This window comes from Podarcis cretensis (assembly GCF_951804945.1).
Source record: "Podarcis cretensis genome assembly, chromosome: 2".
NCBI lineage: Eukaryota > Metazoa > Chordata > Lepidosauria > Squamata > Lacertidae > Podarcis > Podarcis cretensis.
The window spans coordinates 124292816-124319380 of record NC_137171.1 but is presented as its reverse complement, the minus strand read 5'-3'; the positions used below and the strand labels follow the sequence as shown (position 1 = coordinate 124319380).

General features: G+C 44.9%; 1 protein-coding gene across 1 annotated transcript in view; it reads left to right on the top strand.

Annotated features, from left to right (window-relative positions):
* The window catches only part of LOC307207507 (uncharacterized protein), a 30782-nt gene extending 6625 nt beyond the window's left edge, over positions 1-24157 (top strand). The window contains exons 2-6 of the mRNA XM_079961470.1: positions 2523-2686; positions 3568-3741; positions 19527-19700; positions 20797-20970; positions 21946-24157. Of these exons, the coding sequence (XP_079817596.1) occupies positions 2587-2686; positions 3568-3741; positions 19527-19700; positions 20797-20970; positions 21946-23555 (2232 nt within the window). The 5' untranslated portion in view covers positions 2523-2586 and the 3' untranslated portion in view covers positions 23556-24157. The remainder of the gene's footprint in view (positions 1-2522; positions 2687-3567; positions 3742-19526; positions 19701-20796; positions 20971-21945) is intronic.
* Positions 24158-26565: the final 2408 nt, after the last annotated feature.

Genomic DNA, 26565 nt, shown 5'->3' with positions numbered 1-26565 from the left:
TTTTTTTAAAAAAACATTTTATAAACACTCTGTGCCCTCCCGGCAGTAACAACAACGGTCCTAGTGAGGCCTGTCAGGTCCCGCCCTGGGCCAGATGGTAAGTGGCAGGAAGGAGCAGGGCCCCCAGGCACTCACACAGGAGAGTCTTCCTGGGCAGCAGGCAGCAAGCAGCAAGCAGTCCTTGTGAGGCTTCAGGCCCCACCCCAGGCCAGATGGTAAGTGGCAAGAGCAGGGCCCTCAGGCACTCACTCAGGGGAGTCTTCCTGGGCAGCAGGCAGCAAGCAGCAAGCAGTCCTTGTGAGGCTTCAGGCCCCACCCCAGGCCAGATGGTAAGTGGCAAGAGCAGGGCCCTCAAGCACTCACTCAGGAGAGTCTTCCTGGGCAGCAGGCAGCAAGCAGCAAGCAGTCCTTGTGAGGCTTCAGGTCCCACCCCAGGCCAGATGGTAAGTGGCAAAAGCAGGGCCCTCAGGCACTCACTCAGGGGAGTCCTCCTGGGCAGCAGGCAGCAAGCAGCAAGCAGTCCTTGTGAGGCTTCAGGCCCCACCCCAGGCCAGATGGTAAGTGGCAAGAGCAGGGCCCTCAGGCACTCACTCAGGGGAGTCTTCCTGGGCAGCAAGCAGTCCTTGTGAGGCTTCAGGCCCCACCCCAGGCCAGATGGTAAGTGGCAAGAGCAGGGCCCTCAGGCACTCACTCAGGGGAGTCTTCCTGGGCAGCAGGCAGCAAGCAGCAAGCAGTCCTTGTGAGGCTTCAGGACCCACCCCAGGCCAGATGGTAAGTGGCAAGAGCAGGGCCCTCAGGCACTCACTCAGGGAAGTCTTCCTGGGCAGCAAGCAGTCCTTGTGAGGCTTCAGGCCCCACCCCAGGCCAGATGGTAAGTGGCAAGAGCAGGGCCCTCAGGCACTCACTCAGGGGAGTCTTCCTGGGCAGCAGGCAGCAAGCAGCAAGCAGTCCTTGTGAGGCTTCAGGCCCCACCCCAGGCCAGATGGTAAGTGGCAAAAGCAGGGCCCTCAGGCACTCACTCAGGGGAGTCCTCCTGGGCAGCAGGCAGCAAGCAGCAAGCAGTCCTTGTGAGGCTTCAGGCCCCGCCCCAGGCCAGATGGTAAGTGGCAAGAGCAGGGCCCTCAGGCACTCACTCAGGGGAGTCTTCCTGGGCAGCAGGCAGCAAGCAGCAAGCAGTCCTTGTAAGGCTTCAGGCCCCACCCCAGGCCAGATGGTAAGTGGCAAGAACAGGGCCCTCAGGCACTCACTCAGGGGAGTCTTCCTGGGCAGCAAGCAGTCCTTGTGAGGCTTCAGGCCCCACCCCAGGCCAGATGGTAAGTGGCAAGAGCAGGGCCCTCAGGCACTCACTCAGGGGAGTCTTCCTGGGCAGCAAGCAGCAAGCAGTCCTTGTGAGGCTTCAGGCCCCGCCCCAGGCCAGATGGTAAGTGGCAAGAGCAGGGCCCTCAGGCACTCACTCAGGGGAGTCTTCCTGGGCAGCAGGCAGCAAGCAGCAAGCAGTCCTTGTGAGGCTTCAGGCCTCGCCCCAGGCCAGATGGTAAGTGGCAAGAGCAGGGCCCTCAGGCACTCACACAGGAGAGTCTTCCTGGGCAGCAGGCAGCAAGCAGCAAGCAGTCCTTGTGAGGCTTCAGGCCCCACCCCAGGCCAGATGGTAAGTGGCAAGAGCAGGGCCCTCAGGCACTCACTCAGGGGAGTCTTCCTGGGCAGCAGGCAGCAAGCAGCAAGCAGTCCTTGTGAGGCTACAACAAGAGAGAGATGTGTCCTTTGGGAGAAAGGGCTCCATCTTGAGCACTGGCAGGGAAATCTCCAGAGGCAAGATTTCCAAGATGGCAGAAAAAAAATGAAGTCCGAAGGAAAGGAGTGTTTTTTAATGGTGGAGTGAAGGAGAGCCGCTTTCAGGCATGAGTCTGCTGGCGTTCAGGAGCAAGTAACCCTTCTTTTCCTGTAGGAGGGGTTGCTGGGGTGCCTCTTAGGGAGGGAAATCTCTGCAGCGGTCTGGGGCTGCCTTGGCTTCTCTCCCCCCCCCCCCCCCGCCCCCACGACTTGTTTAAACTTTGAGGTCTGCGAAATATTTTGAAAGAGGCTGGATCTGATCATCATCATTGCTATCCGAGGCTAGGAGAGGTGTGCTGAGTTCCAGGGGGTTGTGTGTGGAGGAGAAATGAATGGATGGGAGCTGGAGGGGGAAATGACCCCCCCCACACACACACAAAATTCAAGAAAGCCCTGGCTGGAGGAAGGGAGTGGAGCAGTCTTCTCCAAAGTATTCACCTGGTACATGTTTCTAGGTGTCACAGAAGAGGAGGAATATGCAGAGCAGACCTGTGCAGATTTACTCATAAGGAAGCCCCCATGGGGAGAGGACAGATTGAATTGGTATCACTCAAAAAAACCTTAAAAATGGGGCTCCTGTTGGGAAGGGGGAACCCCTTTGGGGCTTTTCTAGAGGCTGCAGAATGTTCTGGGCAGGAGAATCCCTGCAGGGCCTCTGAGGCTCCCTTTGCTTCTTCCTCCCTCCCTCCCAGGGACCTGCATCTTCTGAGCTCCTCAGGAAGGACCAAAGCGGCTGAACCTGCAAACCTAGCAAGGATGGAAGGAGGAAGATGGACAGTTGACCTTATCAGACTGCCTCCTGCATCCCTCCCCAAAACCTCTGGGCGTTTTCTCCCAGGACACTCAGAGACATCTGGTGAGTTCCTATGGAGTGGAGATAGGGACACAGAAGGATCGATAGATGGATGGTGAAGAGGAAAACCTTCTCCCAGGCTTTTGAATGTTAGGTGCTATTTCCACTTCAGGACTGCTGGCTTAGTTGCTAATCTCCCCTTCTTGGGCAAGGTTCTTAAAAAAAAAAAAATCTGGATTTTTTTAAACAAACAAAAAAAAATTATTACAAAAAAAAATAAAAACAAATCCATAAATGGAGATTACCCTGAATCTTGTGGCTTCCCCCCATCCCCTCCGTTGGTCCTAATATTACCATCTACAACTGCATATAAGTCCATTGTCCATATTTTTCTGTTCATCCAAGTTATCCATAATCTTTAATACCTTACAAGTGCAGTTAAAATCCTTCTAATGTTTTCATCTGCTTACAACGGTCTCCTAGATAAATTGTAATATCCCTATTATTATTATTTATCCCAACCATATAGGCAGCTGGGTTTTCTTTTCATTTCTCCTTGAGGGGTGTGTGTTCATGAAGCATGCGTACTAGTTCTTAAACTATCATCTGCTATTTCTCCTTGTGATCTCGAGTCACCTTGTTATCTCGACAGAACTATAAATCTATCACTCTCAGGTTCAGCATGGGCCTTGAACACATTCTTTCACAGATAACACCCTGTTTCTTAGTCTTAATTGCACCCTCAACAAGGAAAGGAGTTTAGGAAGAATCCTTTGATTCAGCTAAGGATTCATTTTTATTCATTTATTCCACATTGGGGCAGGACCTATTTTTCTTGCTTGGTGGGTTTCAGGAGGAAGGCACCCTCTTTCACCATGGAAACAGTGAAAGACTTATCCTTCAACAGCTAAACGTGAGGCTCCCTTTGTTTCTACATCCCTCAGGAACCTGCGGCTCGTTTTCGCTTGGGAGCTCCTCAGGAAGGATGAAAGAGTCCGATTCTGCAAACCTAGCGAGGATGGAAGGAGGAAGATGGACGGTTGACTTGGTCAGGCTGCCTTCTGCATCCCTCTCCAAAACTGTTGAGCATTCCCTCCCAGGGCCCTCAGAGAGATCTGGTGAGTTGCAGGGGAAAAGGGCAGGGATGGATGGAGACAGGAGGGGGGAAACACATTGACAAGGGGAAAAGATGGAGAGGATAGAAAAGGCAGGAAGAAGGAGGCAGAGAGGCCTTTTCCCATGCTCCTCTTTGTTTCTGGAATCTGCTTTCATAGAGAAGCCAGAAACCTTTTTCCTCTCACAGCGTTTTGATTTTACATGTTCCCCCCCCCCACTACATGATTAAATGATGATGATTACCTAAACTAATACAGAAATATGGGCAAAGGGTGTTGGGGAAATGCTTTTAGTAATTACAGAAAATTTATTTTTTTGAATCACTTCTACCACTTTTATTTTTTTCTAGACAATTATAATTATGTATGTAATTTATATATCGCCCTTCATTCAAAGATGTTCTTTGAAACCCTAAAAGCATTTCTCCCTTTTCCTCCAAAGCAGGTGACGCAGACAATCGACATAACTCTGCAGAACGTGGAATGAGTTTTATTGATGGTGGAAACCTTACAAACCATCAACAAACTTACACAGGGGAAAAACCATTTCAGTGTAATGAGTGTGGAAAGAGCTTCTGTCAGAGGGTGACGCTTTCAAATCATCAACGAACTCACACGGGGGAAAGACCATTTAAATGTATGGAATGCGGTAAGAGTTATAGTCGTAATGACGTTCTTAAACTACATCAGCGAATTCATACAGGGGAAAAACAATATGAATGTGTGGAGTGTGGGAAGTGCTTCAGTGAGAGTGGAAATCTTAAAAGACATCAACGGACTCACACAGGAGAGAAACCATTTAAATGTATGGAGTGTGGAAAGAGCTTCAGCGAAAGTTGGACCCTTCATATGCATCATCGAAGTCACACAGGGGAGAAACCATTTAAATGTATGGAGTGTGGAAAGAGCTTCAGAGAAAATGCAGGCCTTACTTTACATCATTACACCCACACAGGGGAGAAACCATTTAAATGTATGGAGTGTAAAAAGAGCTTCCGTGACAGGGGAACACTTAGAAAACATCAACTAATTCACACAGGGGAAAAGCCATTCACATGTATGGAGTGTGGAAATAGCTTCCGTCATATTAGTTCACTTCGTGTACATCAACGGACTCACACAGGGGAGAAACCATTTGAATGTCTAGAGTGTGGAAAGTGGTTCAGACGAAAGACACACCTCACTTCACATCAGCAAACTCACACGGGGGAGAAACCATTTAAATGTATGCAATGTGGAAAGAGCTTCAGTCACAGTGGAGCCCTTAGACCACACCAGCAAACTCACACAAGGGTGAAACAGTTTAAATGCTTAGGGTGTGGAAAGAGCTACAGTCGATGTGATAAACTTCGTAAACATCAGAGAACTCACACAGGGGGGAAACGTATGGAGTGTGCAAAAAGTTTCCATCAGAGTGCACAACTTACTTTACATAAACATACTTGCACAGGGGATAAACCCTTTAAATGTATGGAGTGTGGAAAGAGCTTCATTTGGAAGAATCAGCTTAATTCTCATCAACGAACTCACACAGGGGAGAAACCCTTTAAATGTATGGAGTGTGGAAAGAGGTTCAGCGAAAGTTGCTCCCTTAATATTCATCATCGAACCCATACAGGGGAGAAACCATTTAAATGTATGGAGTGTGGAAAGAGTTTCCGTCAGAGTACACACCTTACTTTACATAAACGTACTCACACAGGGGTGAAACACTTTAAATGCTTGGAGTGTGGAAAGAGCTTCCGTCAACGTGAGAAACTTAGTGAACATTCACTCGATGTTCATTCTTTTACATAGAGTTCTAGAATGCTAGAGTTGACACTGGACATAATTTGAGGGGTTTTTGGATGGGGCAGTGTGGAAACACATGCACTTTATTTTGCTTACTTCTTTGGAACAAATGAACCTCAAAGGCAGACTAGCATGACAATGAACCAAGAGGTTCAGTGCTGTCACTTGTGGACTGAATCAGGACAATGGATATTTTTCACAATATGTGGGTTAATCGTATTCACAGTGCCAACTCCAGTGGTACCTTGGTTTAAGAACAGATTAGTTTATGAACAACTTGGAAACAGAACATGTTCCGCTTCCTGTTGAATGTGTTCCATTTGTAAATTGAGTCCCCCGCTGCTAATCTGAGGCTTCCTGTTGAGTCTGTCGGCTGTTGAGTCCAGAGCACCCACACAACACAGAGGTGTTATTTGGAGCTTTTGTCTTTGCCATTTTTTTGATTTTTTGTTTGTGTGGCTTTTCTTTTTAACTGTGACTTGTTCTTTGTTTTATGGCAATGACTTTTGACTGTTGCTTGTGACTTGTGTGGAACCCAGGTCAGCTACTGGTTGATAATGTGACTGCAGAAATGTATAAAAGCCCCCCATACAAACAATTACTATCATCAGTGCATGTAAGAAAAAAATATTAATTTTGAGTTTTATCATCTACAATACTGTCTTATTTATTTTATTGTACAGTACATTGATTATTGCCTTCCTTTTATGGATCAGTGGTCTTGTTAGATAGTAAGATTCATGTTAAATTGCTGTTTTAGTGGTTGTTTTTCATTGTCTGGAATGGATTAATTCATTTTCCATTACTTTCTATGGAAAAGCATGCCTTGGTTTAAGAACGCTATGGCTTAGAATGAACTTCCTGAACAGATTAAGTTCGTAAACCAAGGTATCACACTGATTTTGTGTGTGAAAACAACTATTAATAAAAGCGGTGGACTTGTAATCTGGTGAACTGGCTTCGCGTCTCCACTCCTCCATATGCAGCCGCTGGGTGACCTTGGGCTAGTCACACTTCTTTGAAGTCTCTCAGCCCCACTCACCTCACAGAGTATTTGTTGTGGGGGAGGAAGGGAAAGGAGATTGTTAGCTGCTTTGAGATTCCTTAAGGGGAGTGAAAGGCGGGATATCAAGTCCAAACTCTTCTTCTTCTTGACTGGGAAGGAGGAGGAGATTAAAGCTGTCATGATTCAATGGGCCCAGGAGTTTGGATATAACACAGATATGAAAGTGGGAAAATTTATGGAAAGTAAATCTGAAATTCACAGAATGCTAAACCTTGAGGTAACATTTCCAAAAAAATGCAATACTATTGGTATTTGACCCCATGGAAACTTTCAAAAATGTATAAAAATGTTTTTAGTAATTTTTGGAGATGTGGAGAAGGAACAGGCACAATGTTCCATATGTGGTGGCTATGTAAAAAAAAAATCAAGGTTTTCTGGGATGACATCTATATAGAACTTTAAAAAATGTTAAATGTTTGTTTCACAAAAAAACCAGAAGCCTTTTTATCACAGGCGCCGATATTCCTAGAAATGTAAGAGAGGTCTTTTTATACACCACTGTTGCCGCTAGAGTCCTAATAGCGACAAATTGGAAGAGTGATAAAGTTCCTTCTAGGTTAGAACGGTTACAAGAATTGGTCTAATATGCAGAGGTAGCGAAACCAACCGAAAAAATAAAAGATAATTCAAAACAAGTATTTACCGTATTTCCCCCACTATAACACGCAGATTTTTTCTCCTAAAAAGTAAGGGGAAATGTCTGTGCGTGTTATTGAGTGAATGTGTGGTCCCTGGAGCTGACTGTCCCAAGTACAGGGCAAAAATCAGGCAAAAATCATATCACACCATCATGGAGGAGAGGAGGCTGCTGCTTTCCTGCATTCTGCCTCAGGGTCTTACTGCCCACCCACTTCTGTTTCATTACTGTGTTTGCTCAAACGGAAGAGCAGGCAAATCCCCTCCCCTCCAGGCAAGCAGAGGGGAAAGCAGAGCTCCTCTCCGTGCTCCGGTGCTGCTGCTGCTGCTGCTGCGTCTAGGGACTCGCAGGCAGCGGAAAACATGCAGGAGAGAGAGGGGGGGGCTGGCTTGGGTGGGTGGGGGGACTTTTGCCTTCCTTTCCCCCCCTTTAATCCCCTTTCTTGCATTCTTAGCCAGCTGCTTCTCCGCACACCCCTCTCGTGCTCCTTGTCCCTTCTATGTTTTTCCTTCCCTCCCCACTTAAAACGTGGTTACACAGCACGGATCCACATGGATCCTCAGGATCTTTGCATTGGCCCCCCCCCAAATTCACCATCAGATCACATAGCAATGATCTGATGCAAAAACAGGGCTGCAATGGTGCAAAAACGTGGTTACAAAGCACGGATCCACATGAATCCTCAGGATCTTTGCATTGGGTCACCCCAGATTCACCATCAGATCACATAGCATGTCCATGGCTACAGCCTGCACCAAAAAAATCACGCACCCACTGTTGCCTGGGGCTGCAATGGCACAAAAACGTGGTTACAAAGCATGGATCCACATGAATCCTCAGGATTTTTGCATTGGGCTACCCCAAACTCACCGTCAAATCACATGACTGTGGCCACAGCATGAAGCACAAATATGATACATCCACTGTTTCATTCAGATTTTTTTTCTTGTTTTCCTCCTCTAAAAACTAAGTGCGTGTTATGGTCAGGTGCGTGTTATCGAGCGAAAAATACGGTATTTCAAAATGGGAAGTTTTAAGAAGATATCTTAAGAAAAGTTGTTGCAGCTTGAAATCGGTTACAGCCTTTGAACAGCCTCTGTAGCTGTTTTAAGTAAGAAAAAGGAGAAATAATATTTTATTATACAACAAGTGGATATGTTTTTGCAATACTGTAAGTCAGTAATGGTGAAGAAGAAGAGTTTGGATTTGATATCCCACTTTATCACTACCCAAAGGGGTCTCAAAGCGGCTAACATTCTCCTTTACCTTCCTCCCCCACAACAAACACTCTGTGGGGTGAGTGGGGCTGAGAGACTTCAGAGAAGTGTGACTGGCCCAAGGTCACCCAGCAGCTGCATGTGGAGGAGCGGAGACGCGAACCCGGTTCCCCAAATTACGAGACTACCGCTCTTAACCACTACACCACACTGGTTAAATGAAGTATGGAGACGACGGGAAGTCATATGTATATTAAGAATATTTTCTTTGTCAGAAAATATAGGTTTCTCTTAATTTTCTTTTATTTGTAAACAATGGGCATGAATGTATGTTTTTTTTCTTTGTTTAAGTCCAATAAAGCATTTTTTTTGAAAAATAATAATTCTATACCACTTTATATCTTACAGTAAAAAAACTCAAATCTGCTTGCAACACATTAAAACATGAAATAAAGCAATCCAGAATAAAACACATTTATGCTTTGAAGGGGAAGATTCATAGATATTTATTAAAGTTTTACAAAAGCATAAATACAAAAGCAAATAAAAAAGAAAATACATGAAAAAAGACAAAAAATACATGAAAAAAGAAAAAAATGGCGATAATAAAAAACAACAACATATAAAAGACGAAGAAAAAATAAAGAAGTTAAAATTAAATCCGTTTTTCATAACTTTAAGCTCCTTTGCTTATTTCTTTGACATCCTCACACCTCCCCTTTTTGTATTCCCATTTACATAATCAAATCAGCAAATCCTTACCCTCTTTCCCTTACTTTAACTCTGTATCTTAACATTTGGTAACTCTATATTCATCCAATATCAATTCATTTTTGCATATTCTCGTTGATTTTGTTGCTAATACCACTTATTTTCAATCCAACATCATTTTAACATTCATTAATTTTACAGTGTTTCTGCATGTAGTCTTTAAATTTCTTCCAATATTCTTCCATGAACTCTTCTCCCTGATCTCGGATTCTGCCAGTCATTTCCGCCAATTCCATATAGTCCATCACCTTCATCTGCCACTCTTCCAGGGTGGGTAAATCTTGTGTCTTCCAATACTTTGCAATAAGTATTCTTGCTACTGTTGTTACGTACATAATGAAAGTTCTGTCCTCCTTTGGCACCAATTGGCCGTCAATGCCCAGGAGAAAGGCCTCTGGTTTCTTCAGGAAGGTATATTTAAATACCTTTTTCATTTCATTATATATCATCTCCCAGAAAGCCTTAATCTTTGGGCACGTCCACCAAAGGTGAAAGAATGTACCTTCATTCTCTTTACATTTCCAACATTTATTATTGGGCACATGGTAGATTTTTGCAAGCTTGACTGGTGTCATGTACCACCTGTAGATCATTTTCATAATATTCTCTCTCAAGGCATTACATGCCGTAAATTTCATACCGGTGGTCCACAACTGTTCCCAGTCAGCAAACATAATGTTATGACCAATGTCTTGTGCCCATTTAATCATAGCAGATTTAACCGTTTCATCCTGCGTATTCCATTTTAACAGCAAGTTATACATTCTTGAAAGTATTTTAGTTTTGGGATCTAACAGTTCTGTTTCCAATTTTGATTTTTCCACCTGGAAGCCAATTTTTTTGTCCACGTTATAGGCCTCTCTTATTTGATAATAATGAAGCCAGTCTCGCACTTTATCTTTTAGTTTCTCAAAACTCTGCAATTTCAATTTGTCTCCTTCTTGTTCCAATATTTCCCAATACTTCGGCCATTTGGCCTCCATATTGAGCTTTTTCTGAGCCTTTGCTTCCATTGGTGACAGCCACCTTGGGGTTTTATTTTCCAATAAGTCTTTGTATCTTATCCAGACATTAAACAATGCTTTCCTGACAATATGGTTTTTAAATGCTTTATGTGCTTTAACCTTGTCGTACCACAAATATGCATGCCACCCAAAAACATTGTTAAAACCTTCTAAGTCCAAAATGTCTGTATTCTCAAGAAGCAGCCAGTCTTTCAACCAGCAGAATGCTGCTGATTCATAGTAAAGTTTAAGGTCTGGCAGGGCAAATCCACATCTTTCCTTTGCATCGGTTAGTATTTTAAATTTTATTCTAGGCTTCTTGCCCTGCCAGACAAATCTAGAAATGACTTTCTGCCACTTCTTGAAACAGTCCATCTTGTCCAAAATTTGCAATGACTGAAACAGAACTAACATTTTTGGCAATACATTCATCTTTATAGCTGCAATTCAACCCAACAAGGAAAGCTTCAAGTTTGACCATATTTCCAAATCTTTTTTCACCTCTGTCCAACATTTCTCATAGTTATCTTTAAATAAATTTAGATTCTTAGCAGTCATATTAACCCCCAGGTATCTTACTTTCTTAACTAATGATAAACCTGTCTCCTTCTGAAACCTCTCTTTCTCAATTGGTGTTAAATTTTTCTCAAGAACTTTAGTTTTTAACTTGTTCAACTTAAATCCTGCCACATGACCAAATTCTTGAATCAGTTCTAATACTCTTTTCGTGCTAGATTCTGGCTCCTGTAACGTCAAAACTAGGTCATCTGCGAAAGCTTTCAATTTATATTGTTTGGCTCCGACCTGAATACCTTTAATCAGACGGTCCCTTCTAATCATATTTAGCAAAACCTCCAGGACCGAAAATAAAGAGCAATGGGGAAATTGGGCAGCCTTGTCGTGTACCTTTCTCAATCTTAAATTCCTCTGTCATCACATTATTAACTATTAATTTAGCTTTTTGTTCTGAGTAAATTGCACTTATACCATTTTCAAACCCTTGGCCTACCCCCATTCCCTGAAGATTTTTCTTCATAAAATTCCAAGAAATATTATCAAAGGCTTTCTCTGCGTCTATAAAAATTAAAACTGCTTTGGTATTGATGTTCACTTGGAGCTTCTCCAAAATGATGATTATATTCCTCGTATTGTCAGACAGATTCCTACCTGTAGTAGTACCTTTTTTAATCTGTTAGCCAAAATATCAGCAAAAATTTTGTAATCCACATTAAGCAGGGACGGTAGTTCTTAAGTTGTGTCTTTTCAGACTCAGTTTTAGGTATAAGTGTAATATAAGCTTCTTTCCATGACTCTGGCGCCTTTTTCCCCTCCATAATTTCGTTGCAGACCTCCTTTAGTGGGTGAATTAACCAATTTTTCAAGGATCTGTAATATTTGAAGGTTAGGCCATCCGGCCCTGGAGATTTACCCAACTGCATGTTCTGAATGGCACCTTCCACCTCCTGTTCTGTAATTTTGTGGTTCAACATTATCTTATTTTCTTGAGAGATCTTTTGTAATCCATTTGTTCTTAAACATTGGTCTAATTCAGTCTCTTTCTGTGGCCCTTCTGTATATAGTTGTTTAAAATATCTCTGGAAGCACTTTCTGATCTCCAATGGATTCTGTATGTTCTTTCCTTCCACATCCAGATTTGTGATAGTGTTTAACTTTTGTCTTTTTTTCATCTGCCAAGCTAGCAGTTTCCCGCATTTATTAGCTGATTCAAATGTCTTTTGTTTCATCTGCTTAATTTTCCATTCTACTTCCTGATTTATCATTGTCATATATTGTACTTGATGTAACTTTATTTCTCTCAAAATCTCTTGCGACTTTGGTTTCACTCTTAGTTTCTTCTCTCCTTCTTTTATTTTTTCCAAAATTTTATCTTTTTTCTCATTTTGAATTCTCTTCTTTATTGCACTCTGTTGAATCAGAAACCCTCTCATGACCGCTTTACTTGCATCCCAGATTACTCTTTTTTCAACCGTAGTGTTCAAATTTATCTCAAAATAGTCTCTCAAGATTTTTTGGGCCTTCTTAGTAACCTCTTGATCTCTAAATAAGGTGTCATTCATCCTCCATCTGAAAGAACCGATTGGTGTTAGTTTCATCTCCATCTTCACCGCATTATGGTCGGAGCAGGTTTTTGGGCAAATTTCTACTTTTCGAGTCTTAGGTGCCAGTCCTCTAGTTATCCATATTTGGTCAATTCTTGTCCATGTCATTTTGGCTTCAGAGAAGAATGTTCCCTCTCTTCCAAGGGGGTTCCTAGTTCTCCAGATATCAATCAAGTCCATATTGTCAGTCAATTCAAAAAAGGTTTTTGGTAGTCTGCCATCTTTAGTTACAACTTGTCTCTGCAACTTGTCCATATTTGTAGATACCACTCCATTCATATCTCCCATCATAATAATGTTATTGTAGTCCATATAGTCCAACAATGTCTCATGCAATTTCTTAAAGAATTCAGATTTCCTCTCATTTGGCGCATAAATTCCTACAATCAAAAATTTTTCTCCTTGTGATTGAATCTCAATTGCCACATATCTTCCTTGTTCATCGTTAAAAACAAATTTTGGTGATAGGCTCTCTTTGGCATAGATAACAACTCCTCTCTTTTTAACCTGATCCGATGAGATAAACTCTTGGCCCAGTCTTTTATTAATCAGTACTTTCCTGTGTAGCCTTATCACATGTGTTTCCTGTAAACAAAATAAGTCCAATTGTTCCTTTTTCAATAAATGAAAGACTTCCTCTTCTCCGGGGAATTAAGTCCACAAATGTTCCAAGTTAAAAATTGCAGAGACATGGTGTGGTTATTCTATTCTCCTCCGACTGCTCCCAAAAGTTCTTCTTTTTCTGACGGTGATATCACTTTTTTTTGTTTATCCAGTCCCAAAGGTGGTGGTACTATGTCTAGTACTCCTGATCTTAAGGCTCTTAGCTCTTCTAAAACTTCTTTTTGCAGGTCTTCTTCGTGGTCTCTCAGAATTTTTTTCTTGTCTTCCACTAATCTTATTTTAAACTTCTTCCCTTTAAAGGTAAAAGATAGTCCCTGAGGGAATTCCCACCTAAAAACAATTCCGTTTCTTCTCAGTAGGGCCACCAGATCTCCGTAATTGGTTCTGAGATCTAATAGATGTTTCGGAATATCCTTTAAAATCTCGACTCTCGAATCGTTGATTTCCAAAGTCTTCTGGAAGTGCGCACTCAATATTTTGTCTCTCTCTTCTTTCATTCAAAGGGTCACCAAACAGTCTCTCACCCTGTTTTTTCTCCCTCCTCTTCCGAGTCTAAACGCACTTACTATCTTAAAGTCTTGCTCCACCTCCAAATTCCAAAATTTTCCAAATTCCTGCGTAAGGTAGTCGCTTAGGTTATCTTTTTCAAGTTCTGGTACTGCCCTGATCCTCAGATTTGTCTGTTTCTCCCTCAGTTCAATCATAGACAGAAGTGACTGGTGGTCCCCAATCTGCTTGCGCATCGGTTTTATTTCTTCCTCTACAGCCACTGCTTTTTCTTTTGCTTCCTCAGCTATCTTTTGATTAGACGCAGATTCTTCCAGCAATTTTTCGATAGATTCTGTATTGGAATTCACTTTCTGTCCCAGATTATTGATGCTAGCCGTGTTTCGGTCTATTTTAGTCGATTGTTCAGTAACTTGTTTGCTTAAGCCTTCCAATTTTTCATAAATTTTATTTAATAGTGAAGTAAAATCCCCTTCTGAAGCCATTTCCTTTGGCCCAGCTTGTGCAAAATCTTCCCCCTGTGTCACAGGAGGGCAAGGAACAGATGATCTACGTTGCTGGGAAACTGCACTGGGCTGCTGCACTCTAGCCTTGCCCGATCTTGTTATCCTTTCAGTCATCACACTTTTGTCTATGAGTCAAGGTCGGTCCCACGGTTAAGTCTTGCCGTGGAAAATCCCCAAAGTCAGAATGGAAAAATCCTCCAGTTGGTTGTACAGACCTCATGGCTCCTCTAGGGGGACACTGTAGCAGTCATTAATGTTAAAGTTAAAAAATCTTTTCCTACTTTCCAAAGTCCCCCTCCAAAAAGCAAGCAACAGTTTCAACAGTTTCAGATCAAAAGAAGACCTTCAGCAAGTATCACCTTTGCAGAGTTAGCCTTTAAAAAGTTACAATGTCTATACGTAGTGCAATTCTCAGTGCAACAGTTCTAGTCAACCTGGCAGTCCATTCCCAGGAGTTAAGTAATTGTCTCTAACTTATCCACAGATGATAAGCTGGTCCGGGGGGCGCTACCGGTGCCCGCTAAGTCCCACGGTCACAGGCGTCCTCTGCCTGTGATTTTTGCGAGGGTCTCCGCTTTGCCGTAGCGGACAGACCCCGTTTCCGCGGAGCTTCTCCCTCTGAGTCAGAAGGAGACCGCCATTGCCGTTGGCGCCGCCCCCGGAAGTCCTTCGCATTGAGGGGAAAGATTCAGATCCATCTCTGTGACATTTTGCTTTCTCCGTAATTATTTACGTACTTAAATTTTTATAGCTACCCCAATGCAGAAGGACTTCAGGAAGGCAGGATGGTGTAGTGGTGAGAGTGTCAGACGAGGATATGGGAGATCAGCACCCAAATCAGGGTTACCAGACGTCCAATTTCCGGGGACAGTCCTGGGATTTGCAAATCTGTCCCCAATATGTCCCCGGATTTCATTAAATGTCCCCGGGGAAATGTGGCAGCAGTGCGCTGCGCTTGGCATCCCGATGCTCATGCTCATCCCTCCCCTTTATGCCCCTTTCCTCTTTGGGGCACGCCAGCCCTGCTCAGATTCTTTCGCCTAAGGTGTTATTTTTTTGGGGGTGGGGGCAGCCGGCTCAGGCCTGCTTCACCATGCCCAGTCCATGATGGAGAAGAAGTGCTCCTGGATCGCTCCCAGCTCCGGTTACTCTGATCCCAGGACCTGGGTGCTGCTGCTTCGCTCTCCGTCGCGGCATCAGCACCCAGATTGTCACCACAGGGCTTCACTCTCTCTCTCTCTCTCTCTGCCCCCCCAGCAGCCCATTCTCTTACATTTCCTACTGTTGCTTTGAATTGCAGCTGATTTCATTGTCAGCATCCCCAAGCCCTTACTCCACCTTTCTTCTACAGTTTTGAGCCTTTCCCTCACTCAAATTTATGGGGTGCTAAGGGGGCTTTCCCCAATGTCTTTTGTTCTTTGCCTCCCTCTCTGTCACCTACGGCCTCATTGTTAAAACCGTGTCTATGGAAGACAATCTTACTCGGCTACGAGTGACCACGAAAGAAGAAGAAGAAACTATAGAATTTTAAAGGTAAAGGTAAAGGTACCCCTGCCCGTACGGGCCAGTCTTGACAGACTCTGGGGTTGTGTGCCCATCTCACTTAAGAGGCCAGGGGCCAGCGCTGTCCGGAGACACTTCCGGGTCACGTGGCCAGCGTGACATCGCTGCTCTGGCCAGAGCCAGAGCCAGAGCCGCACACGGAAACGCCGTTTACCTTCCCGCTGGTAAGCGGTCCCTATTTATCTACTTGCACCCGAAGGTGCTTTCGAACTGCTAGGTTGGCAGGCGCTGGGACCGAGCAGCGGGAGCGCACCCCGCCGCAGGGATTCGAACCGCCGACCTTTCGATCGGCAAGCCCTAGGCGCTGAGGCTTTAACCCACAGCGCCACCTGCTTGCCCCCAAATGGAAAGTGGATACAAAAACTTAGGGAATATGCAGAAATTGTGAAACTTACCCAGAAGGATAAGAAATCAAGATAACAAACTTTTTATAAAAGAACGGAAATGGTTTATTGAATTTTTACGGATAAACTGTAAACAGATAAGAACATTCGTAGGATTATTGTAATAACCTGCAGTATTATAAGTGTATATTTGTCAAGTGGATGAATGAAAGAGCAATTTAAGTCGATTTGGATATGCAGAGGATATGAAAAATAAATTTAAGGAACTGCGGAAAGAGAGGGAGAACGTCAAGTTTTGAAATGTTAAGATGATTGTAAATTTGATGAAATGTATAAATCTGAAAAGCATAAATGATTTATTTTTTTAAAAAAACAAGCTCCATGGTTGGTTCCTCCAACCAACGGAGAGGAGTGCTGGGCTGCACTGGGGACGCCTGCAGGTGGTGCCTGCTTTGTGCCCCCTCAAAAATCCGCCCTGGGGCCACAGGGGGGTAGTGGGGAGAAGAGGGAGAAGGTTGCCAATGTAAAAATAATGCAACATATTGGGGGTGCCAATGAATAAAATATTTGGGGGGGGTCCAGGTGTTACGGCTAAAATCTGGGTGCGAGGCTGCTCTGCCACCCAGCTCATCGGACTAAGTCCGTGGGTCCCTGCGGAGGAAAATGAGCTCAGCCGGAGACAGGAGCAAACAGCAGAAGATCCAAGTTTATTGCGCAACAGGTTCAAGGCGAGATTGAACAGCGAGAAAGGGGTGACATGAGTTTTTGAAACTCCCTCCATGTCCCAGAATACAGTGCAAAACACGTCATGAATACATTAAAGAGAGGTTTGGTTACACAGATTACATCATGAATATATTAAAGGGAGGTTGGGTTACACAGATTAACATATGGAGGAGGGAGGGGGGAATATGCAGAGCTGGAGATATGCACAGATAAACACTTCCTGGGGACGAGAAAACAATGGTCCCAAATATGCATAGTTTGCCACCTGACATTGCCTGGAGGAAAGGCTGATCAGAGTGATTTGACAGGATTAGGGTCTTGACACCTTGAGGGATTATGGAGGAGGGGTGATGGAGTCCTAGAGAAATTGAGCAAATATATTGTGGCAAAGAAGGTGAAGAAGACATGCCCCCCGCCTTCCGTAACACAGGTAATCTGCGTCCTGCATAATTGATCACATGACACAATACACCCCCCCCATTTGACTGGCAGTGCCCATCAACTTGAGGGGAAGGACCCGGCCCCCACAAATATTTTATTGGGGGGTGTGTGTGTGTGAAGCCCCTAGGGCTCCGAAGAGGTGGCTCCTGTGCAAGATATTAAACCCACTAAAGCAGAGAGAAGGCTGAAGTCATTTACACCGGTCAGTGGGAGGAAGAATGAACCCAAGCCTTTCTAAGGAAGGACACGCCAAGCCAGGCAAGTAAACGAGGGGGAAAAGGAAAGATGCTAGGGCCGAAGGGGAGGGGGGGCGCTCTTAGGTTACAGATCTGGCCAAGTTCTTCCAGAGACGCCTTTGCAAAGCGCGTGCATCCTGAGGGTGCTCCATCTTTCCGCAAGAGCATGCACACCCCCAACATAATGTGTGTATATGTGTATATATATATATATATAGATATATATGTGTGTGGGGACGTGGGTGGCGCTGTGGGTAAAAGCCTCAGCGCCTAGGGCTTGCCGATCGAAAGGTCGGCGGTTCGAATCCCTGCGGCGGGGTGCGCTCCCGCTGCTCGGTCCCAGCGCCTGCCAACCTAGCAGTTCGAAAGCACCTCCGGGTGCAAGTAGATAAATAGGGACCGCTTACCAGCGGGAAGGTAAACGGCGTTTCCGTGTGCGGCTCTGGCTCGCCAGAGCAGCGATGTCACGCTGGCCACGTGACCCGGAAGTGTCTCCGGACAGCGCTGGCCCCCGGCCTCTTAAGTGAGATGGGCGCACAACCCCAGAGTCTGTCAAGACTGGCCCGTACGGGCAGGGGTACCTTTACCTTTATAAATATGTGTGTGTGTGTGTGTGTGTGTGTGTGTGTGTGTGTGTGTATATATGAAAGTGATGCCCATGAGGGCCCCTATCCTCCAGCCAGGCTGGTTTTGCACCAAAGACTCAAATCCAGCGCCCTTCTCTGCGGGATCCGGATCCTTCCTCCTGCCTAGACCTGAAAAACGCAGCTGGCGAGGCGCCCAGGTAGTGCTGTTTGGGGAGGAGAGGGAGGGGAAGGGAATAGAGAGAGCCCGGCTGCCTAAAGAGGCCTGGGAACAGACCCTCCCCCTCCCCCTCCCCCTCCCCTCCCCTCCCCGCTCGTCTTGGGTGGTCCCTCCGGATGCGGAGGAAGAGATGCGGCGCGCAGGGCGAGGGGTGAGTCGTGCCAGGGGGGAGATTTCGTGGGGGGTGGGGGACCCGAAGACGAGGGGGTTGGGGGGCTGAGGGGGGGAGGGAAGGATCTCTGGGAGGGACGCCCAGCCTTCTTGCTCCTGCTCAGGAATCTCCTTGAAGCCCCATCCCTGCACAGGCGAGGGGCGTCCTATCCCCCCCCCCAAAGCCTTTCTTCCCTGGAAGCTGGATTCCTGCCCCCTTCCTCCTCCCAGTGGGGAAGCCGGATCTTCTGGGGGATCCCAACGTGGGGCGCTGCCTTACACCGAGCCCGCCCTTCGGCCGACGTGGGTCAGAATTGCTAAGGGATGCTGCCTTTGTTCTGGGAAAAGATGCGCAGGGCGGTGGGGGGGGGGCTCGCGGGATTCTTTATAATTATTATTATTATTATTATTATTTGGCGCTGAATTGACTTCAGAGCAACCCATTACAATCTATTGCAGCCTCACAGGATGCCCCCTTCTGGAATTTTATAAAAATGCCTGCATTATTTTTCCTTTTTCTTTGTGTCCTGGCCATAGTCTCTTCTAGGGTACGTGGTCTGGGGGGGGGGGGCAACAGTGGAAGGGAAGCCGGGCTGGAGGAAGAGAGTTGGGGGAGGAACTGGCAGCCAGCAGAGTGGCTGGGGAAGCCCTGCCAGATGGGCGGGGGGAAATAATAATTACTATTATTGTGGGAACAAAAAAAATTCCTTCCAGTAGCACCTTAAAGACCAACTAAGTTAGTTCTTGGTATGAGCTTTCGTGTGCATGCACACTTCTTCAGATACACGGATACATGTATCTGAAGAAGTGTGCATGCACACGAAAGCTCATACCAAGAACTAACTTAGTTGGTCTTTAAGGTACTACTGGAAGGAATTTTTTTTGTTTTTACTATGGCAGACCAACACGGCTACCTATCTATTATTGTGGGGTTTTTTTTATTGAAATAACTGGGAGCTTGTGGCCCGGGAGGCTGCAATGCCAAAGCTCCCATCCAACAGAGATAAAAGCAGACGCAAAGGGCATGACTCTAGTCATGATGATGATGTTATTATATATATATCCCACCCATCTGGCTGGGTTTCCCCAGCCATTCTAGGTGGCTGGGTTTTCTTGCATGGTGGGTTTCAGGAGCAAAGCACCCCTCTTTCACCACAGAAATAGTGAAATAGGGATAGGGTTAGGGTTAGGGTTAGACTCACCCTTCAACAGCTAAATGTCTGGAGCAGGAAAAGGCTAGCAGGGTCTGTGAAGCTCCTTTGGTTTCTTCTTCCCTCTCAGGAACCTGCGGCTTGTTTTCACTTCTGAGCTCCCTAGGAAGTTTGAAAGAGTCTGATCCTGCAAAGCTAGCGAGGATGGAAGGAGGAAGATGGACGGTTGACTTGGTCAGGCTGCCTCCTGCATCCCTCCCCAAACCTGTTGAGCATTCCCTCCCAGGGCCCTCAGAGAGATCTGGTGAGTTGCAGGGGAAAAGGGCAGGGATGGATGGAGACAGGAGGGGGGAAACACATTGGCAAGGTGTTGGACAAATATGTCCCAGGGATCTTTACCCAGAGGGTGTCAATTTATTTGTGGGACATAGGAATTTGTTCATATATTTTTTTCAAAATGTAATCTGCCCCCCCCCCAAGTTCTGAGGGACAATGGACTGGCCCCCTGCTGGAAAAGTTTGCTGACCCCTGGTGTAGAGTCTCACAGGTGTCCCCTTAAGTTGGTGGGCTTCTGAGGTCCCAGCGGCAACGGAACTCCATCGGACCGGTCATGCGCTAAAGGTGTCGTCCGGGCTTCGCTAGGTGAGGTTGGCAATCTGGGTTCACCTGCCTGCATGCTCCACCAAAATTGTTGGACAAATTATGTCCCAAGGAATCTTTACCCAGAGGGTGTCAATTAACTCTGTGTAAAAAAGGAGCCTACACCACGATCGGGCATCACTAGATTTATTGCCCTAATAGGACTGCACGGGCGACTCCTTAGCTCACGCTGTAAAGGAGTGCTCATTCCAAGCTTACAACACACATATTTTATAACCTAAAACTATTCGAATATCCCTCCTGCAATTCCTATTGGTTAAGAAATTGCAGTTTACAGGCTACCCAATCTACCTACACATTATCCCTCTAATATGTACCCCCATCAATAACATGCATCCCATGTCCATTCAGATACTGTAGCAATTTCTCCTTTAGGGGTGCGTATCCATGAAGCGTTTGAGCATGCGTACTAGTTCTTAAACTATCACATGCTATTTCTCCTTGTTATCTCGAGTCACCTCTAAACTATAAAGCTATCACTCTCAGGGTCAGCATGGGCCTTGAACACATTCTTAGTCTTTCTTAGTCTTAATTGCACCCTCTAACACGGAAAGGAGTTTAGCGAGAATCCTTTGATTCAGCTAAGGATTCATTTTTATTCATTTATTCCACACTGGGGCAGGACCTATTTTTCTTGCGTGGTGGGTTTCAAGAGGAAGGCACCTCTTTCACCATGGAAACAGTGAAAGACATCCTTCAACAGCTAAATGTGAGGCTCCCTTTGTTTCTTCATCCCTCAGGAACCTGCAGCTCGTTTTCGCTTGGGAGCTCCTCAGGAAGGATGAAAGAGTCTGATCCTGCAAACCTAGCGAGGATGAAAGGAGGAAGATGGACGGTTGACTTGGTTAGGCTGCCTCCTGCATCCCTCTCCAAAACTGTTGAGCATTCCCTGCCAGGGCCCTCAGAGAGATCTGGTGAGTTGCAGGGGATAAGATAATGGGCACAGGGGTGGAAAGAGACAGGAGGAGGGAAACACATTGGCAAGGGGAAAAGATGGAGAGGAGAGAAAAGGCAGGAAGAAGGAGGCAGAGAGGCCTTTTCCCATGCTCCTCTTTGTTTCTGGAATCTGCTTTCATAGAGGAGCCAGAAACCTTTTCCCTCTCACAGCGTTTTGATTTTACATGTTTTCCCCCCACTACATGATTAAATGATGATGATTACCTAAACTAATACAGAAATATGGGTAAAGGGTTTGGGGAAATGCTTTTAGTAATTATAGATTACTAAAGGCGGCAGCTAGACTGGTGACTGTGGGCGGCCGCCGAGACCACATAACACCGGTCTTGAAAAACCTACATTGGCTCCCAGTACGTTTCCGAGCACAATTCAAAGTGTTGGTGCTGACCTTTAAAGCCCTAAACGGCCTCGGTCCAGTAAACCTGAAGGAGCGTCTCCACCCCCATCATTCAGCCTGGACGCTGAGGTCCAGCGCCGATGGCCTTGTGGCGGTTCCCTCATTGCGAGAAGCAAAGCTACAGGGAACCAGGCAGAGGGCCTTCTCGGTGGTGGCGCCCGCCCTGTGGAACGCCCTTCCAGCAGATGTCAAAGCGATAAACAACTACCTGACATTCAGAAGACATCTTAAGGCAGCCCTGTTTAGGGAAGTTTTTAACGTGTGATATTTTACTGTATTTTTGGTTTTTATGGAAGCCGCCCAGAGTGGCTGGGGAGGCCCACCCAGATGGGCGGGGTATAAATAATAAATTATTATTATTATTATTATTATTATTATTATTATTATTATTATTAGATTATTTATTTTTTTGAAACACTTCTACCACTTTTATTTTTTTCTAGACAATTATAATTATGTATGTAATTTATATATCGCCCTTCATACAAAGATGTTCCTTGAAACCCTAAAATCATTTCTCCCTTTTCCTCCAAAGCAGGTGGTGCAGACAATCGACAGAAATCTGCAGAACGTGGAATGAGCTTTATTGATGGTGGAAACCTTACAAACCATCAACAAACTCACACAGGGGAAAAACCATTTCAGTGTAATGAGTGTGGAAAGAGTTACAGTAGTAATGCCACTCTTAAACAACATCAGCGAATTCATACAGGGGAAAAACAATATGAATGTGTGGAGTGTGGGAAGTGCTTCAGTGAGAGTGGAAAACTTACAAGACATCAACGGACTCACACAGGGGAGAAACCATTTAAATGTATGGAGTGTGGAAAGAGCTTCAGCGAAAGTTGGACCCTTCATACGCATCATCGAAGTCACACAGGGGAGAAACCATTTAAATGTATGGAGTGTGGAAAGAGTTTCAGTTATAGTTCAAGCCTTGCTTTACATCGTTACACCCACACAGGGGAGAAACCATTTGAATGTATGGAGTGTAAAAAGAGCTTCCGTGACAGGGGAACACTTAGAAAACATCAACTAATTCACACAGGGGAAAAGCCATTCACATGTATGGAGTGTGGAAAGAGCTTCCGTCATATTAGTTCACTTCGTGTACATCAACGGACTCACACAGGGGACAAACCATTTGAATGTCTAGAGTGTGGAAAGTGGTTCAGACGAAAGACACACCTCACTTCACATCGGCGAACTCACACGGGGGAGAAACTATTTAAATGTTTGGAATGTGGAAAGACTTCCACTGATAGTCGAACACATGCAGAACATCAACGAACTCACACAGGAGAGAAACCACTTAAATGTATGGAGTGTGGAAAGAGCTTTGGTCAGAGTTCCAACCTTCGTACACATCAGCGAACTCACACAGGAGTTAAACCTTTTAAATGTATGGAGTGTGGAAAGAGCTTTGGTCAGAGTTACCAGCTTCATACACATCAGCGAACTCACACAGGAGTTAAACCATTTAAATGTATGGAGTGCGGAAAGAGTTTCCGTCAGAGTGCACACCTTAACATACATAAACATACTCACACAGGGGTGAAAGACTTTAAATGCTTGGAGTGTGGAAAGAGCTTCAGTCGACGTGATAAACTTAGTGAACATCAGAGAACTCACACAGGGGAGAAACCATTTAAATGTATGCAGTGTGGAAAGAGCTTCAGTCACAGTGGAGCCCTTAGAACACACCAGCAAACTCACACAGGGGTGAAACAGTTTAAATGCTTGGAGTGTGGGAAGAGCTACACTCGACGTGATAAACTTCGTAAACATCAGAGAACTCACACAGGGGGGAAACGTATGGAGTGTGGAAAAAGTTTCCATCAGAGTGCACAACTTACTTTACATAAACATACTCACACAGGGGAGAAACCCTTTAAATGTATGGAGTGTGGAAAGAGCTTCAGTTGGAAGAATCAGCTTAATTCGCATCAACGAACTCACACAGGGGAGAAACCCTTTAAATGTATGGAGTGTGGAAAGAGGTTCAGCGAAAGTTGCTCCCTTAATATTCATCATCGAACCCACACAGGGGAGAAACCATTTAAATGTATGGAGTGTGGAAAGAGTTTCCGTCAGAGTACACACCTTACTTTACATAAACGTACTCATACAGGGCTGAAACACTAAATACTTGGAGTGTGGAAAGAGCTTCAGTCAACGTGAGAAACTTAGTGAACATTCACTCAATGTTCATTATTTTACATAGAATTCTAGAATGTTAGAGTTGACCGTGGACATAATTTGAGGGATTTTTCGATGGGGCAGAGTGGAAACACATTCACTGTATTTTGTTCACTTTTCTGGAACAAATGAACCTCAAAGGCAGACTAGCATGACAATGTACCAAGAAGTTCATTGCTGTCACTTGTGGACTGAATCAGGACAATGGATATTTTTCACAATATGTGGGTTAATCAGATTCCCAGTGCCAACTCCAGTGGTACCTTGGTTTAAGAACAGCTTAGTTTATGAACAACTTGGAATAAAAACACTGGAAACCTGTAAGTAGGTGTTTGGGTTGGTGAACTTTGCCTTGGAAACAGAACATGTTCCGCTTCCTGTTGAGTGTGTTCCGTTTGTAAATTGAGTCCCCCGCTGCTAATCAGAGGCTTCCTGTTGAGTCTGTTGGCCGTTGAGTCCGGAGCACCCACACAACACAGAGGTGATACTTGGAGCTTCTGTCTTTGCTATCTTTTGTCTTTTTGTTTGTGTGGCTTTTTCATCTTTTTTTTTTGTGACTGTGCCTTGTGACTTCGTTTTTGTGACTTGTTTTTGTGACTGTGTGGAACCCAGGTCAGCTACTGGTTGATTGTGTGACTGCAGAAATGGATACAGGGAACCAGGCAGAGGGCCTTCTCGGTAGTGGCGCCCGCCCTGTGGAACGCCCTCCCAGCAGATGTCAAGGCAATAAACAACTATTTTACTTTTAGGAGACAACTGAAGGCAGCCCTCTTTAGGGAAGTTTTTAATGTCTAATGCTGTATTGTTTTTAATATTCAGTTGGAAGCCACCCAGAGTGGCTGGGGAAACCCAGCCAGATGGGCGGGGTATAAATGATAAATTATTATTATAAAAGTCCCTCATCCAAACAATTACTATCATCAGTGCATGTAAGAAAAAATAATAATTTTAATTTTTATCATCTACAATACTGTCTTATTTATTTTATTGTACAGTACATTGATTTCTGCTACTTTTATGGATCAGTGGTCTTGTTAGATAGTAAGATTCATGTTAAATTGCTGTTTTAGTGGTTTTTTTTCATTGTCTGCAACGGATTAATTCATTTTCCATTACTTTCTATGGAAAAGCATGCCTTGGTTTAAGAACGCTATGGCTTAGAATGAACTTCCTGAACATACTAAGTTCGTAAACCAAGGTATCACACTGATTTTGTGTGTGAAAACAGCTATTAATAAAAGCGGTGGACTTGTAATCTGGTGAACCGGGTTGGCTTCCCCACTCCTCCACATGCAGCTGCTGGGTGACATTGGGCTAGTCACACTCCTCTGAAGTCTCTCAGCCCCACTCACCTCACAGAGTGTTTGTTGTAGGGGAGGAAGGGAAAGGAGATTGTTAGCTACTTTGAGACTCCTTAAGGGGAGTGAAAGGCGGGATATCAAGTCCAAACTCTTCTTCTTTTTCTTGACTGGGAAGTCAAGGAGGAGGAGGTTAAAGCTGTCATGATTAAATGGGCCGAGGATTTGGGGTATAACAGATATGAAAGAGTGGGAATATTTATGGAAAGTACCGTATTTTTCGCTCTATAACACGCATCTGACCATAACACGCACGTAGTTTTTAGAGGAGGAAAACAAGAAAAAAATATTCTGAACGAAACAGTGGGTGCATGATTTTTATGGTTCATGCTGTGGCCACAGACATGTGATCTGATGGTGAGTTTGGGGTAGCCCAATGCAAAAATCCTGAGGATCCATGTGGATCCGTGCTTTGTAACCACGTTTTAAGTGGGGAGGGAAGGAAAAGCACTCAAGGGACAAGGAGCACGCGTGGAGAAGGAGCTTTTCGGCGAGCTGAGCGGGGAGGAGGGAGGGAAAGAGCACTGTTGCTTTAAAGGTATACTTAAGGTACTTGCCCTGTGCTTGGGTTTTTTTCCATTTAACAGTTTGCAGCCTTTTCCTTCCGCTCCTTGTTTTGAGGCAGAATAGCAAGTGAGGAGGACTTGGATGGCAGGGGATTCACCATTAGCTGTGTAAAAGCGCTCCTCCTTGTAGCCTGAGTGATAAGCAGCCACCAGCAGCAATAGAATGGAGCACAAAAAAGTGGTAGGGGCACTAGGACCCAGACAATGCTCGAATCTATCCTGCCTGAAAACAAGCTGCTCCCTCCCAGCGGATCAGCTGAGACGCGGGGATTTGCGAAGTTTTCCCCTCTCCCTCATCCCCAGCCTTTTTTTTTAACTTCCTGGTTTTCACTGCGTGGCTCAGAGCTCGAGATTGGTTTTATTTTGCTGCTGGTTGCTTAAATTTTATCTTTCCTGCCGTCCCTCTGCAGCCTCATTGCTCTGTTTAGAGAGCGCATGGACCTTTGCTAGCGTCTGTCCCTCCTCCCGTGTAAGCGGCTGCTGCCCGCTTTGCTGCCATGGCTCTCCTTCCCTCCCTCCGCTCCAGGTCACTTTAAAGCAAGCAAAGCGAGAGCCTCGTAGAGTGTGTAAACGGCTCCCGCTTTGCTTGACTGACGGCAGCCATGGCTCCGATCCGTGCATTCGCTCCTTAACACGCACAGGCATTTTCCCTTACTTTCTAGGAGCAAAAAAGTGCGTGTTTTGGAGCGAAAACTACGGTAAATTTGAAATTAACAGCGGGCTATACCTTGAGGGGAAATTTCCAAAAAATGCAATACTGTTGGTATTTGATCCCATGGAAAGTTTCAAAAATGTATAAAAATGTTTCTAGTAATTTTTGGAGATTTGGAGAAGGAACAGGCACAATGTTCCATATGTGGTGGCTATGTAAAAAAAATCAAGGTTTTCTGGGATGACATCTATATAGAACTTTAAAAAATGTTAAATGTTTATTTCACAAAAAAACCAGAAGCCTTTTTATCACAGGCCCCGATATTCCTAGAAATGTAAGAGAGGTCTTTTTATACGCCACTGTTGTCGCTAGAGTCCTAA